This window comes from Hemibagrus wyckioides, linkage group LG11 (genome assembly GCF_019097595.1).
Source record: "Hemibagrus wyckioides isolate EC202008001 linkage group LG11, SWU_Hwy_1.0, whole genome shotgun sequence".
Lineage (NCBI taxonomy): Eukaryota > Metazoa > Chordata > Actinopteri > Siluriformes > Bagridae > Hemibagrus > Hemibagrus wyckioides.
In genome coordinates this window covers 2,086,318-2,104,510 of record NC_080720.1, presented here as the reverse complement: position 1 = coordinate 2,104,510, position 18,193 = coordinate 2,086,318, and the positions used below count along the sequence as shown (strand labels likewise).

Below are 18,193 nucleotides of genomic sequence, written 5' to 3'. Positions count from 1 at the left end.
ATGATAGTTCTGATGAAGGTTCTGATGAAAGTTCTGATGATAGTTCTGATGAAAGTTCTGATGATAGTTCTGATGATAGTTCTGATGAAAGTTCTGATGATAGTTCTGATGAAAGTTCTGATGAAGGTTCTGATGAAAGTTCTGATGATAGTTCTGATGAAAGTTCTGATGAAGGTTCTGATGAAAGTTCTGATGAAGGTTCTGATGAAGATTCTGATGAAGATTCTGATGAAAGTTCTGATGATAGTTCTGATGATAGTTCTGATGAAGATTCTGATGAAGATTCTGATGAAGATTCTGATGATAGTTCTGATGATAGTTCTGATGAAGGTTCTGATGATAGTTCTGATGATGGTTCTGATGAAGGTTCTGATGAAAGTTCTGATGATAGTTCTGATGAAAGTTCTGATGATAGTTCTGATGATGGTTCTGATGAAGGTTCTGATGAAAGTTCTGATGATAGTTCTGATGAAAGTTCTGATGATAGTTCTGATGAAGGTTCTGATGATAGTTCTGATGATGGTTCTGATGGAGCTCTCTGCTGTGGTGCAGATGCTGGTGTAAAGAGAGTAGAAGAGTGCCAGGTGATGGAGTGATAGATCAGCTGGATGAGTGAATAAAGATCTGAGGAACTGCAGTGCTGAAGATCCTCGCTCAGGTGTGAAGGTGCTGGAGGATGTAGTGAAGGTGTGAGGTCACTGTTTATAGCTATGTTTTTTCCTGTATTCTTTATCTATACATACTACACTTTGCACACACACTCTTTACAAACACTCACTTTACACACACACACACACACACACACAGTCTTTCTTTCTTTCTTTCTTTCTTTCTTTCTTTCTTTCTTTCTTTCTTTCAGAGAGAGGGAGTGAGAAAGAGAGAGACAGAGAAACAGAGAGAGAGAGACAGAATGGGAAAGAGAGAGACACTGAGAGAGGGAGAGAGGGAGGGAGAGAGAGAGAGTTTCAGCGTTCCTGCTCTGATCTTCATTAAGTCTTCATTAAACTTTTTTCCTCCTTTACTCAAATCTAAATAAAGTGTAAACATTCTCACTGAAAACATTTTTTTTCTTTAAAGTGAAATAAAAGCCTCTTTCACTGGTAGGAATATCTGAGATACTGGTCCCAGTTTTGGTGGAAATGGTTTGAACTGGTGTTAAAGACACACTGCTGAGGTCACATGACTCTCTCTTCTTGTGTGAGAAAAAACCTCCGCTCTGTTTTATCATTGTCACCTCCAGGGTTGCCAGATCCAAACCACAAACTCCAAAATCTGATGCTCTACAACCTCAACTTCACCTACACACCTGTATACACCTCTACACACCTGTGCACACCTGTATACACCTCTACACACCTGTGCACACCTGTATACACCTCTACACGCCTGTATACACCTCTACACACCTGTGCACACCTGTATACACCGCTACACACGTGTATACACCTCTACACACCTGTATACACCTCTACACACCTGTATACACCGCTACACACCTGTATACACCTCTACACACCTGTGCACACCTGTATACACCGCTACACACCTGTATACACCGCTACACACTGTATACACCGCTACACACCTGTGCACACCTGTATACACCGCTACACACCTGTATACACCGCTACACACTGTATACACCGCTACACACCTGTATACACCTCTACACACCTGTATACACCTCTACACACCTGTGCACACCTGTAAACACCTCTACACACCTGTATACACCTCTACACGCCTGTATACACCTCTACACGCCTGTATACACCTCTACACACCTGTGCACACCTGTATACACCGCTACACACGTGTATACACCTCTACACACCTGTATACACCTCTACACACCTGTATACACCGCTACACACCTGTATACACCTCTACACACCTGTGCACACCTGTATACACCGCTACACACCTGTATACACCGCTACACACTGTATACACCGCTACACACCTGTGCACACCTGTATACACCGCTACACACCTGTATACACCGCTACACACTGTATACACCGCTACACACCTGTATACACCTCTACACACCTGTATACACCTCTACACACCTGTGCACACCTGTAAACACCTCTACACACCTGTATACACCTCTACACGCCTGTATACACCTCTACACGCCTGTATACACCTCTACACACCTGTGCACACCTGTATACACCGCTACACACGTGTATACACCTCTACACACCTGTATACACCGCTACACACCTGTATACACCTCTACACACCTGTATACACCTCTACACACCTGTGCACACCTGTATACACCTCTACACGCCTGTATACACCTCTACACACCTGTATACACCGCTACACACCTGTATACACCTCTACACACCTGTACACACCTGTATACACCTGTATACACTGCTACACATCTGTATACACCTGTATACACCTCTACACACCTGTATACACCTGCATACACCTCTACACACCTGTGCACACCTGTATACACCTCTACACGCCTGTATACACCTCTACACGCCTGTATACACCTCTACACACCTGTGCACACCTGTATACACCGCTACACACGTGTATACACCGCTACACACGTGTATACACCTCTACACACCTGTATACACCGCTACACACCTGTATACACCTCTACACACCTGTATACACCTCTACACACCTGTGCACACCTGTATACACCGCTACACACCTGTATACACCGCTACACACCTGTATACACCGCTACACACCTGTATACACCTCTACACACCTGTATACACCGCTACACACCTGTATACACCTGCATACACCTCTACACACCTGTATACACCTGTATACACCGCTACACACCTGTATACACCTATATACACCTCTACACACCTGTATACACCGCTACACATCTGTATACCCCTCTACACACCTGTATACACCTCTACACACCTGTGCACACCTATATACACTGCTACACACCTGTATACACCTCTACACAGCTGTGCACACCTGTATACACCGCTACACATCTGTATACACCTCTACATACCTGTACACACCTGTATACACCGCTACACACCTGTATACACCTCTACACACCTGTATACACCTGTACACACCTCTACACACCTATATACACCTCTACACACCTGTATACACCTCTACACACCTGTATACACCTCTATACACCTCTACACACCTGTATACACCTGCATACACCTCTACACACCTATATACACCTGTACACACCTGTATACACCTCTACACACCTGTACACACCTGTATACACCTGTACACACCTATATACACCTGTATACACCGCTACACACCTGTACACAGCTGTATACACCTCTACACACCTGTATACACCTGCATACACCTCTACACACCTATATACACCTGTACACACCTGTATACACCTCTACACACCTGTATACACCTGCATACACCTCTACACACCTATATACACCTGTACACACCTGTATACACCTCTACACACCTGTACACACCTGTATACACCTGTACACACCTGTATACACCTGTATACACCGCTACACACCTGTACACAGCTGTATATACCTCTACACACCTGTATACACTGCTACACACCTGTACACACCTGTATACATCTCTACACACCTATATACACCACTACACACCTGTATACACCTCTACACACCTGTATACACCTCTACACACCTGTACACACCTGTATACACCTCTACACACCTGTGCACACCTGTATACACTGCTACACACCTGTATACACCTCTACACACCTATATACACCTCTACACACCTGTATACACCTCTACACACCTGTACACACCTCTACACACCTGTACACACCTGTATACACCTCTACACACCTGTGCACACCTGTATACACTGCTACACACCTGTATACACCTCTACACACCTATATACACCTCTACACACCTGTATACACCTCTACACACCTGTACACACCTCTACACACCCGTGCACACCTGTATACACTGCTACACACCTGTATACACCTCTACACACCTGTATACACCTCTACACACCTGTATACACTGCTACACACCTGTATACACCTCTACACACCTGTGCACACCTCTACACACCTGTATACACCTCTACACACCTGTATACACCTCTACACACCTGTATACACTGCTACACACCTGTATACACCTCTACACACCTGTATACACCTCTACACACCTGTATACACCTCTACACACCTGTGCACACCTGTATACACCGCTACACACCTGTATACACCTCTACACACCTGTGCACACCTCTATACACCGCTACACACCTGTATACACCTCTACACACCTGTACACACCTGTATACACCTCTACACACCTGTGCACACCTGTATACACTGCTACACACCTGTATACACCTCTACACACCTATATACACCTCTACACACCTGTATACACCTCTACACACCTGTACACACCTGTATACACCTCTGCACACCTGTATACACCTCTACATACCTGTACACACTTGTATACACCTCTACACACCTGTGCACACCTGTATACACCTGTACACACCTCTACACACCTGTATACACCTCTACACACCTGTGCACACCTGTATACACCTGTGCACACCTGTATGCACCTCTACACACCCGTATACACCTCTACACACCTGTATACACCTCTGCACACCTGTTTACACCTCTACACACCCGTATACACCTCTACACATCTGTTAACCTGGTGACACCTCTACATGCCCCTATACATCCTGGTACACACCTGTACACACATCTACACACCTGTACACAGCTGTATATACCTCTACACACCTGTATACACTGCTACACACCTGTACACACCTGTATACATCTCTACACACCTATATACACCACTACACACCTGTATACACCTCTACACACCTGTATACACCTCTACACACCTGTACACACCTGTATACACCTCTACACACCTGTGCACACCTGTATACACTGCTACACACCTGTATACACCTCTACACACCTATATACACCTCTACACACCTGTATACACCTCTACACACCTGTACACACCTCTACACACCTGTACACACCTGTATACACCTCTACACACCTGTGCACACCTGTATACACTGCTACACACCTGTATACACCTCTACACACCTATATACACCTCTACACACCTGTATACACCTCTACACACCTGTACACACCTCTACACACCCGTGCACACCTGTATACACTGCTACACACCTGTATACACCTCTACACAGGTGTATACACCTCTACACACCTGTATACACTGCTACACACCTGTATACACCTCTACACACCTGTGCACACCTCTACACACCTGTATACACCTCTACACACCTGTATACACCTCTACACACCTGTATACACTGCTACACACCTGTATACACCGCTACACACCTGTATACACCTCTACACACCTGTATACACCTCTACACACCTGTGCACACCTGTATACACCGCTACACATCTGTATACACCTCTACACACCTGTGCACACCTGTATACACCGCTACACACCTGTATACACCTCTACACACCTGTACACACCTGTATACACCTCTACACACCTGTGCACACCTGTATACACTGCTACACACCTGTATACACCTCTACACACCTATATACACCTCTACACACCTGTATACACCTCTACACACCTGTACACACCTGTATACACCTCTGCACACCTGTATACACCTCTACATACCTGTACACACCTGTATACACCTCTACACACCTGTGCACACCTGTATACACCTGTACACACCTCTACACACCTGTATACACCTCTACACACCTGTGCACACCTGTATACACCTGTGCACACCTGTATGCACCTCTACACACCCGTATACACCTCTACACACCTGTATACACCTCTGCACACCTGTTTACACCTCTACACACCCGTATACACCTCTACACATCTGTTAACCTGGTGACACCTCTACATGCCCCTATACATCCTGGTACACACCTGTACACACATCTACACTCCTGTACACAGCTATTCACCTTTACACACCTGTACCCTTCTGTACACACCTGTACCCCTCTGTACACACCTGTACATCTGACACCTCTACACAGCTGTACACACCTGTACACTTGACACCTCTACACACCTGTACCCCTCTGTACACACCTGTACACCTGACACCTCTACACAGCTGTACACACCTGTACACCTGCTCATTCATGTCATTATTCACGTTACATCAAACATCAGTATGAGGGAGATATGATTTCAGTGATGCTTTAGTGATGAAAGATCAGATCAGACCTGTTTGAGCTGACATGGTTGCTATAGTAACTCAAACACTCTGTACAACTGGGTTGAGAAGAAAGTCATCTCAAGACTCAACAACAACAACAACAACAACAACACGGCAGTAACAGAACTTTCCATCATTCTCTGAAACATCTGAGACTCATCTTCAGCTCAGCGTCTCTCACATTCAGCCTGCTGCTTAATTAGACCCAGCTCCTGATGGTCTGATCATTATCAGCGTCACACCTGATACCTGAAATGTCCTCCAGCTCCTCACTTTTGTCCCTTTCGCCCTTCATTACTAAAACCTCCTCTGGGTTTGATGGCAGAAGAAATACGCAAATTCCACTTAATCAGAGGAGAGAACAGACATCGCTATGGAAACCGCTTCGGCATCGCCTGGCTGCAGTGAGTGATGGATGAGTGATGAAGACGAGCCTGCTGGGTGATGGAGAGAAACGGACATAGAGAGAGAGAGAGAGAGAGAGAGAGAGAGAGAGAGAGATACAATGAGAGACAGACAGACAGAGATATAGAAAGTGATAAAGAGAGAGAGAGACAGACAGGCAGAGAGAGATACAGAGAGACAGACAGACAGACAGAGATACAGGGAGAGATACAGAGAGAGAGAGAGAGAGAGAGAGAGAGAGAGAGAGAGAGAGAGACAGACAAACAGAACAGACAGAGATAGAGTGAGAGACAGACAGACAGATAGACAGAGATAGAGAAAGAGACAGACAGACAGAGATAGAGAGAGAGAGACAGACAGGCAGAGAGAGATACAGACAGACAGAGATAGAGAGAGAAATACAGAGAGGGATACAGAGAGAGAGATACAAAGAGATAGATAGATAGATAGATAGATAGATAGATAGATAGATAGATAGATAGATAGAGAGAGAGAGAGAGAGAGAGAGAGAGTGAGAGAGAGAGAGAGAGAGAGAGAGAGAGAGAGAGAGAGAGTGAGACAGCATGATTTACGCCTGTTCTCTCTTTGGACTTTTGCTATCAGCACAAACCGCTCAGTAATTTTAGAACTTCATCACAAATGATTGATTTGGAGAAGATAAAATATGGAGGCGTATTTTAGGGTCTATTCCTCCTCTTCCTGTAAAAGCTGAGAGGGGAGAGTCACGGTCCATCTGGTGACAAATCTAATCATGCATTACGACCCTTATTAGGAAGATAAACGCTGGCTAATTAATTGATGAAGTTAATGATAATGTTAATGAAACCTAAACTCTTTAAAGTGCAGGAAATAAACTGGACACAATGTCTTTTTACTGCAGGACTGACCGCTGAGATGTCAATATAAACTGAATCCTGTCTCCCAGGAGCTGAGGGAAGCTGTGGATTCAGAGCTGCTGATTAGACCTCACTATCCAATCTCAATCCAATGAGAGAGAGTGAGAGAGAGAGAGAGAGAGAGAGAGAGATTGAGAGAGAGGCTGTTGTGTCCAGTTCCACGTCAGTACTACATTGGATTAATCTTCAGGACATGGCTGTGGCATTCTCATGCTCATCTCTTGGTCTCAGGTGATGGACATGAGCTGGTCCTTCATACGTCCAGAAGGTGACTCTATCTGGTCAAGCATGTTAACCTGGATACAGCATGTGTTACGACAAGGACCAGTGATATGAAGTGCATCAGAAAGCAGGTGTAGAAGATTATGAGAGAAAAACCTGAACCAGCGGGAACTGAGGGTGAGGAGATCTATACCTTCTCCAGCCCCAGATTAGATAAAATTTCTGGAACCTGGACCTGATCATCACTCTGGTTCCTCTGGACAAAAAGCCGGTCAGAATTTTCAACAGTGAGTAAACGACACACAGTCACTGTGTATCTCCCTCGCTAACAGTGCACTTTTTTATTTTAGTTAAAGAACATGCACTTTGACACGCTCTTTAAGTAAAACAGCCTAAAAATAACTACATCCTCACACAGTCTTTTCTTTAACTTTGAACAAAGTCGACTAGTCCACCTCCAGGTGGTTTGGATTCCAGGCTAACTAGTAAATATTAGCGAGAAGAACCTGAACGTTGAGGTTAGCGGTGCTGATCCATGGGCCTGCAAGACAGCTAGAAGTTCAGAAACTCAGAGCTGTAACCCAGAGGTCATGTGACATCAGAGGAACAAATCTGTGGAAGTTCTGCATCATTTTAAAAATCACAAGACCTGAAAAATGATTGTTTATTTCTGTTCTCGTGAAATCGCTGAATCCTGGAGAGACTGAACTCGTAGAAGGATGAGTGGTGATGAGTGAAACTCTTCAGAGTGGAGTAAAAAGCCATGCTTCTAAATTACACGTGAGAAATGTTCCCTGAAATCAGTGCGAGACGCTGGAAAGAGACACCGACCGAGGAGGAACCTGACTTTGTTCTCAGATTAACAGAAACATTACATGTAACTACAAATGGATAAAAAGTACAAAAACAAACCCCACAAATAACAGCAAGCCTCATTATGTACACAACCACAAAGAGCCTAAAGAGATCACAGGACTAAACGAAAGCTGAGACGCCGCAAAGGTTTCATGTGAAGGATCGGATTTCTGTTGGAGATCAGAAGAACATCGCCACTTAAAAAAAAACAATATCATCCTCTGTGAAACCTGCGTCTAATTAAAGCCGACGGATTTCAGCGGGGAATCTGTCCTCCGTTTGTTTGGGTTTTGTTTTCGTTTAATAGAAAAAACACAAGAAGAAGAAGAAGAAGAGGAGGAGGAGGAGGAAAAAAATCCCGTCTCCAAGCGCGGCTCCTCTGTGGATAAAGCGAATTGGGAATTTTGCGTGGACGGAATTTTCCCTCCTCTCCAGCGCTGAAGCTGACAGACGAATTGTTTAGTCACATATTTGGAGACTCGACTGCCAAATAACACACACAGTAATGAGGACAGCCACCCTCATGCATATGCAAATATGCTAATTCAGCCCCGAGTCTGAGCTTCCAAAAAAACATGCTGAAAATCTGAACGCTGCAAAGATCCAAATCAATTACAGCCACTAGAGCAAGTCAAGAGCTACATAACATCCTTACGGAGAAATGCTAACTATTCATCTCTCCGCGGAGCTGAACTCTAGCTAACTCGCTAGCTAACTTTCTGCTGATTTTATACGCTAGCTAACAAACACAGCTATTTGAATACAATACATTTTTTCTAGCACTAGCACATGAATGTAGCTGCTAGAATGCAGCTTTATTTCGCTAACATGCTAGAAAACATGCAGAATGCATTCCAAGAGGCAGCAGATACTCTAGCTTTAACCAGATAGCTTTGGTTGGGCTTGTTAGAAGAACACTAGCTAACACACACTTCCTGATGATTTTACTCGTTAGCATTAATTCGGCTATTTGACTGCAGTACTTTTTTTTTTACTAGCACATGGATGTAGCTGCTTTAATGAACTAGCTTTGGTACCTAGCTTGTTAGAAGAATCTAGCTGCTAATGTAAAATAATAATAATAAAAAAAAACCCCACATAAATATAACCTTTAGTGAAATTAACTAGCAAGCTAGCTAGAGGAGAAGTATCTCTGGCTAAGATAAGAAGTGAGCAAAAGAGTGTGCATGTGAGGGTGCCCTCTGGTGGCATGGAGGTGAAGGATGTCTCTGAAGGATGGGACAGTCACTAGGTTTTAGCTAAGTTTATTGATGGATTGTAGCTTTTCCTGGAAAGCTAGAGCTCTAACCAGCAAGATACTGACATGTAGAATGTACTTTATACACTATAATGCCAAAAGTTTTGGGACACCTCTCCAAATCATTGAATTCAGGTGTTGTTTTCCAGGGGTTGTTAGTTCCAGTGAAAGGAACTCTTAATGCTTCAGCTTCATACCAGGACAATTTCATGCTCTTTGTAGGAACAGTTTGGGGATGACCCCTTCCTGTTCCAACATGACTGCACACCAGTGACCAAAGCAAGGTCCATAAAGACATGGATGAGTGAGTTTGGTGTGGAGGAACTTGACTGGCCTGCACAGAGTCCTGACCTCAACCCCATAGAACACCTTTGGGATGAATTAGAGCGGAGACTGCAAGGCCAGTAGACTGCCAGGCTTTCTTGTCATCACAACATCAGTGCCTGACCTCACAAAGGCTCTTCTAGTGGAACGGTCAAAAATTCCCATAAACACACTCCTAAACCTTGTGGAAAGCCTTCCCAGAAGAGTTGAAGCTGTTCTAGCTGTAAAGGGTCTGACAACTCTATATTACATTCATGTACATGTAAAGACAGACGTCCCAAAACTTTTGGCAATATAGTGTATTTTTGCACCATATTTATTTTTGGTTGGTTGGTAACTTCATCAATACGCTAACATCTTAATGACTGGGTTCCACAGCCCTCATATTTCAGTTCTTTGGGTTCTGCTTCCTTTTACACTCCAGAAAGCGTGATAACTTCACAATCCTTTAATATTACCCTGAAAGTTCCTGGTTTTTGAAAAGGTTTTTATTTTTCTCCTAGAGTCACATGACCAGAGCTAACCAATCAGCTCGCCTGTCATTTACAGAGGCGTTTTATTTACCGAAGCTCAGACGAGCGACTCGTCTCCAGCTACATCAGTCTCTTCTCAGATTTCCATCCGTGTGTCTATATGAACATCCTGAAACACGATGAATAATCTCCAGCAAATGTTCTTTGGTCTCATTTGGCTTTGATTCAACACAAACGAACTGAATTCCCATGTCTCCACTTTTCTCTGCTAGCATTATCGGGATTAGCGGCTCGGGTTTGCTCAGGTTTAATTTACGCAGTTAGCTTATTGACCCTGTGTTTATTACAGAAACAAATAAACAGTGGATACTGACCGAGACGCTGCGGTTCTTCAGAGCGACCTTCTGATGTTTGCTGTGATAACTGAATACGTGAAAACGTGCTCTTTGCTAGTGTAACCTTGCGAAGCGCTAACATGTCTGTGATGTTTCGGTACAGCTCAGCGTTTGTGGTATTTTTCTCATTTCTGAGGAGAAATCACATTGAAGTAAAAACACTAAAAAGAATTTCAACAAAATCAAATTTTTTTTAAATGGCAGCATTTTCCGTACAATTCCGCAGAAAGAGACAAAAGCATGCCGTCAAATTTATTTTAAATGCCTTATTATCCAGACGAGACGCACAATTTGGATGCATTACTCCCGAATCAAAGGCTCTCTGCTGTAACTCCTAGTGGCTAATTTCTGACTCGTCGTCCCTCTTATACGCGGCTCTTATAGGAAGGAGATGCCGCTGTGTGAGTGGGAGTCCATTCATCGGTGGCCTGATGTTTAATGTGCTTCCTGTCAAAGCTGCTGAGTGGGGTGGGGCGAAGCAATTCTCTCCGTTAATGGCACTCCGGTGGCAGAGACTGACTCATGCTCGGTGTGGAGGAAAAAAAAAATCCTTTCCATCATTTTTTAAAAGTCCTAGCGAGCGTTAAAAGAGAAACACGAGACTGGAAATAATATTCATCATCCATCCAGAGCAGAAGCACTGACCCCATTCTTTTACATCATCTAACACTTGAGATGGGAATGAGAAGCTGGAGATGATAATGAGAAGCTGGAGATGAGAATGAGAAGCTGGAGATGAGAATGAGAAGCTGGAGATGAGAAAAAGAAGCTGGAGATGAGATTGAGAAGCTGGAGATGAGAAAAAGAAGCTGGAGATGAGATTGAGAAGCTGGAGATGAGAATAAGAAGCTGGAGATGAGAATAAGAAGCTGGAGATGAGAAGCTCCACACCTCGGTGGTATAAGAAGATTGAGAAAGCTCAGTAAAAGTGAGAGTGAAGAGCGACTCTGCTCTGCTTATCCTCTTCCCTGGATCTCTTCCTGAGAACTATTTGCCTCTGCAGTAACGTGTGAAATATTAAAGCGGTCGGTTTGGCCAGCATTCCTCTCAGGATGGAGATCACGCCGTTATATAAACCATTACCCCCAGACACGTCCAGTGTAGCAGGAGGAGCTGATATACAGTTTCCACACAAGTGGACGCTGAGCTTCATTTACATTTCACTCTTTTATTTAAAAAGCAGCTTTCTGAAATTTCTGGATAGGAAACAGTGAGGGGTCATCACCTGGGAGATGAGAGCAAGGGAAGAGGATGAGGATGAGGAAGATGCTGCAATGCCTAAAGGACCATTTAACATTTTCCTCCTCTCTCTCTCTCTCTCTCTCTCTCCCCCTCTCCCTCTTACACTCCCTCCGTCTCTCTCTCTCCCCCTCTCCCTCTTACACTCCCTCCATCTCTCTCTCTCTCTCTCTCTCATTCTCTCTCTCTCACCCGCTCTCTCTCCCCCCTCCCTCTCCCTCCCTCTCTCTCTGCCCCCACCCTCTCTCTCTCTCTCTCTCACCCGCTCTCTCTCCCTCTCTCTCTCTCTCTCTCTCTTTCTCTGCCCCCCCCTCTTCTGTATTCCAGACAGGTTCAGGAAACACTGTAGGTCTTCGTCTGGCACTTTCTTTCAGCTAGAGAGACGATGAAGAAAAGCGGATCCGTTCGGATCTCCATGTTTCTCAGCGTCTGTGTAATGAGGGTCGTCTCCACGGGTTCGGCTCTGAGAACAAGACCAATATCTCTGTCCATGCTTATTCCACACGGCTTTCCTGAGACTCTCCTGGAGCTCGGGGAGGATATTTTTAGATTCAGAGATTAAGACCGTTTCATCTGTACGCTGACATCAGACACCAACATCATTAAACCATTTAGAAACATCATTAGGAATAGAGTACTCATATAATGTCATACGATGATGATGATGTCATATGAGGTGTCTCGGCCCATATCTGCGTCATTTTGCGAAATGTCAAGATCCTCAGAATATCAGAGTTATTTATTTGTGTTAATTACTCTGATCGCAAAACCACGAAATCCTTGAGGGTCTGAAATATATGTTTCCTTTTCTCTGAGGATGATAACTGCATGAGTTCTTTTCCAGTCTGAAACTGAAATCCAGAAGCGCAGTCACTTTAATTCTGTAGTTTTAAGAAACTGTAAAACTTCGAGGTTATAAAATCAGAAGAAGAAACATGACACGTGAAAGCTGTGCAAAGCAGAAACTCACACGTTCTCGCTGCACCATACGACTCTGGATTCTGATTGGTCAGAAGGTTGGAGAGGATCCATGCTGTTTATTATCAGTTCCAGGATAAAAGAATGGGGCGGTGGTAGCTCAAGAGGTTAAGGCTCTGGGTCATTGACCAGAAGATCAGAAGGTCATTCAAGATCAGAAGGTCATTCAAGCCCCAGCACCGCCAAGCTGCCACCGTTGGGCCCTTGAGCAAGGCCCCCAACCCACCCTGCTCCAGGGGCGCTGTATCATGGCTGACCCTGTGCTCTGGCCACAACCTCCAAGGATGGGATATGTGAAGAAAGAGTTTCACTCTGCAGTAATGTATATGTGACAAATAAAGACATCTAAGGCTGAAACAGTGAAGAAAAATAACAATGCTGAAGAATTTTATGCTAAATAGTTGTCAAGACTTTTTTTTAACCGAATTTTAATGAACGGGTTTTTGGTAAAGATTCGGTCAAATCCTGAAGGAAATGAGGTTTAGGGAAGCTCCTCAGGTACAGCGACATACGTTATGGTCATGTGACCTACAATGACAAGCACTTGGAAATTCTATTAAAATGAGGTGTGTGTGTGTGTGTGTGTTATGCATGGATGTAATAATGAGCAGTGATGATGTACATGGCCGAGACACGCCCATATACAGTACAAAGATAAATCACCTTAAACATCAGCAGAACTAAATCTGGTCATAAAGAGCTTATAACATGTTTAAGTAGGCTGATTGTTGAACAAGGGTGAGACGTATTTATTTTTATTTTTCAAAGCCAGGCTGGAGGGATAGGTAGACTGTTAGACTGGTTGGTTCAGAGAGTTTTACTGTGTGTATGTGTGTGTGTGTGTGTGTGTGTGTGTGTGTGTGTGTGTGTAGACACTCACAGCTGGAGAAGATGAGTGGGCAGGAGTGTTCATCCATGGGGAAGTTATGGAGCTGCAGCTGACACTCAGCGTTTATCGTCAGTCTGTCAGGAAACACAGACACCAGCAAGAGAAATTAAAATATAGAAGGAAAAAAACAAAACAAAACACAATAAAAAGCAAAATTCCTGAACAGATGTTTGTGTTCATTTAAATCAGCTCTAATCCCATGTTACGGCATCGCTAATTTATTACATAAAGATCCGTTCTCTGAGGATTAGAGCGTTTCCAAACTCACGCTCATTATAATTAATCCAACAACTGAAGCAGACACACAGAAGCCAAGTCGCATTCGGCCTGGCGTTCTGACAACCGCGAGAGCCCGAGGTGTGCGAAAGCAGGCAGAGGTAACGTCTCACATGTGCAAAAGACGCCAGAACACGAATGCACGCTTCTTCATGGCAAGGATTGTGGATTCTGATTGGTCAGAAGGATCCATGGTGTTTATTAACAAATTCTACGAATCACAGTCAAAAAGGTTAATGCTAAAGCTCAGAAAATAACGCTAGCTTCTTGGCAAGACTTCGTGAACCTTGTGCTTGTGCTGAATATCATCGAGTTCTGATCTAAACTCATTTTGTTGTGGACGTAAAGCTCAGATGAAGACCAGGTGTCTGTCTCTGAAGTTTACAAACACGTTACGAAAATCTGTGTGAGTTTTTTCTTTGAGATTAGCGATAAGAAACGGCGGAAATGCATTGTGCTTCACGTAGTTTCTCAGTGTGTTTAAACTCCATGAGAGGGAAATCCAGAGAAGCTGCTGAGAGAACTGTTACAGCTGCTGTAACGTAAGCGACAACAGGAACTAGCATGTTGATTATTAGCGCAGATGTTAAGCGTAGTTTCACCAGTAATTAATAAAAAAAGAATAAAATCTTCAGTATGTCGCTGTGGTACAATGCGACTGAGGAAAGATTAAGATTAATTTCACCAAAGTGTGTTAAATCCAGGGAAAGTGGAGAGAAACGTTAATGAGGGATTAGGCACTGTGTGGTAGAGTAATTGCCACTGTGGCGGAACTTTATTATTAAACGCATGGTTTTGAACACAAACCTGTGACGCATCACGATAACAGATAAAGATTGAGGATCGTGGATCAATAACATTCCACTGAATAATGAACGATATACTGAACACTAGGTGCTGATTAACAAGAACGTGGACCTGGAACCGAGACATCCTGTTCGGTTGCCTAGCAACCAAAACTTACTGTTCAGAGTGTAGCAGAAAGTTTATAGTAAATATTGTTAATAATAATTGTTTTTTTTTTTTACTGAACACTGGCGTATTCCATTATTTTGATCCTTATCGCCGGAACAGATTTCTGAGCCACTGCATGAAACATCATCAGCGCTGAACCTCCAAACACCAGACACCAGACGTTTCTGATCCCAGAGACGCCCGGACCTCCTGCTGGCTGGATATTTTAATCCCCTCACTTTTACAGGCTCTAATTAAAAGAAATGGTTTGTGGTTATTGCTAAATGAAGGTGTCTAGCTCACAGAGCTCCGTAAGCGCCTGATCCAATCTGATTTATTAAACCCTCCTGAGTCATTCATCACTTCCATCTGAAGTCATTTCACTGTGGGTGGTGCAGCCGGAGGAAAATAAGCAGCGAGATGGTGAGGTGGTGGAGCTGAGTTACTGTAGCCACCATCATTTCCTGTCGCAGAACATTTTCACAAAACAGCTTCAGGTAATGTTCCATCCAGTATCAGAACGATGGAGGAATCTGATCTCAGTGACTTGGACCATGAAACGGTCGGATTGAGTATTTTTTGGAAATGCATGAGTTGCTCAAATAATCACTCTTTATATCTGTGGAGAGCAGAAAAGCATCTCGACACACTGAACCTTCAGATCCACATGGAGAAAACCACATCACGTTCCTCAGCTGTTCCAGACCAGACCCTGGATCTGAGGCTGCACATGAAAAGTGAACAGAATCAAACAACCTCCATGATATTCTTTTGAATTTCATGACTTTTCAAAATGGCGCAGATTTTCTGCAGATTTGTTCCAGGACATCGTTGGCACGTGTTCAGTCGAATCCTTCTTCCATTCACGTGTGAGGAACGTGAGTACAGCTCTCGTAGAGAGTCATTACGGACGTGTCTCACTGCGAGGAGTTGAAATGAAGAATCTTGTGAGCACTTTTCCAGAAAAACTACGGAAAGTTGCCCTCCATGTTTGAAGAAATCCAAGGACACAACAGTCAATAAATAAATAAATAAATAAATAAATAAATCAGTGAAATCCTGGAGGGTCAGACATTGATGGTGAAATAGTAATCGATTTGCATTGGTCCTGGCCCAACAATTTTACATATTCATTAAATTAAAATTAACTAAAAATAAAAAATTAATAAAACTCTAAGTAGATGCTGATGGTAAAGCAGCTTATACGACTTTTTATTGATCCTTTTATTTATTTATTTATTTATTTATTTATTTATTCATTCATTCATTCATTCATTCATTCATTCATTCTTGTTTAAAGTAAATGAACGATATTCCAACCAAATGTGGAGGATTTCTGATCTCTAAAATGATTGAAAATGCCAGTGTGGGTTTTGCTAATGAGGGCAGATGTGAGCTTAACTGTTCCCTGGCTCATCTCTCCATAAATAAATAAATATAAATAAATAAAGATGAATAAAAGCAGACAGGAGTTCAGTCTGAGTCTTTCACACATCTCCATCCAGCACACAGACCTCAGCTCTGGATACACACCCCGCCGTCTAATCTGAACCTGGGGCGCGAGCGCGGCTTGGACAGGGAGCCATCCGGCATAGACGTGTTGTATCTCAGGGTTATGCGCGAGACTGAACACACTCCTGTTCTACTTTCACAAAGACACGTCAGCGTGCGGAGATCTGAGGATGCCGAGATGTTCGGGGTCACTGAACTCAGATCTGTCCTAGTTATGAGATTCAGGACAGCTAAACGCTCAGGGTTCCTCGTCCTTGTCTCTGCAGATCACAGACCCACGTAAAACGGTGACGTTCGAAATCTTCCCGAAAAACGGCCGAGCTAACAGACACCCAGACGTAACACATTATGGGTTTCCTCTGGTGAAGATTTTTATTTTATATCAGTCAAAACAACATTTAGAAAATGAGCAAAACACTCAAGACTCGCAGCAGGACGTGCAAAACACACAAGAAAAGCTTAGCAATCAAACAGAGAGCTCAGACAGGAACGCTAATCAAGAGGAAACGCAACACAAAACACGTGAAGAGTGACAGAGTCATGTGACCTGGCTGTTGTCTGTGAGGCTGATGGGAAATATTGTGACGTTGTGTTGATTTGACATGCAAGAAAAGGAAACCTGACAGGACACAAGCTAAAGCTGATAGCATGCTAGGAATGAGTGATAATGTGTTTTAAAACAAACTCTTTTCCTCGAATGTCACAGCTATCATTCAGCTCTTCATCATACGCCAGCTAGTAACAGACTCAGAGGGTAGCGCTAGCCGCCCTCTTCCACATAAGTGAGCTATGAGATGCTAGGCTAGTTTGGTGTGACGGCTACTAGCTGAGATCGAGCTCGAGTCACGATCGAGTTTTAAACGAGAGGAATCGAGGTCAACTGAAAGGGTTTTGGAGGCTGAGGATTTAAACAAACGTTATTTTTTATTAGCTCTTGGATTCGACTAATACATTACTTGAGAAATCCCAAATTCTCGAGCTCAAGAAGTCGTCTGAAGATCGGTTGCTGTGGTGTGATTTACAGATGTTTACAGACATTTACAGATGTCTATATAGACGTTTACAGATGTATAGAGATGTTTACAGACGTTAACAGATGATTACAAACGTTTATAGATGTTTACAGATGATTACGGATGTTTACAGATGTTTATAGATGTTTACAGATGATTACAGATGATTATGGATGTTTACAGATGTTTACAGATGTTTACAGACGTTTAAAGATGTTTACAGACATTTACAGA

General features: G+C 43.5%; 1 protein-coding gene across 1 annotated transcript in view; it reads right to left on the bottom strand.

The window, feature by feature from the left end:
- Nucleotides 1-18,193, bottom strand: part of LOC131361925 (gamma-aminobutyric acid receptor subunit gamma-3) — a 147,513-nt gene that overhangs the window by 34,371 nt on the left and 94,949 nt on the right. The window contains exon 5 of the mRNA XM_058403554.1: nt 14,196-14,278. Coding sequence (XP_058259537.1) covers nt 14,196-14,278 — 83 coding nt within the window. The remainder of the gene's footprint in view (nt 1-14,195; nt 14,279-18,193) is intronic.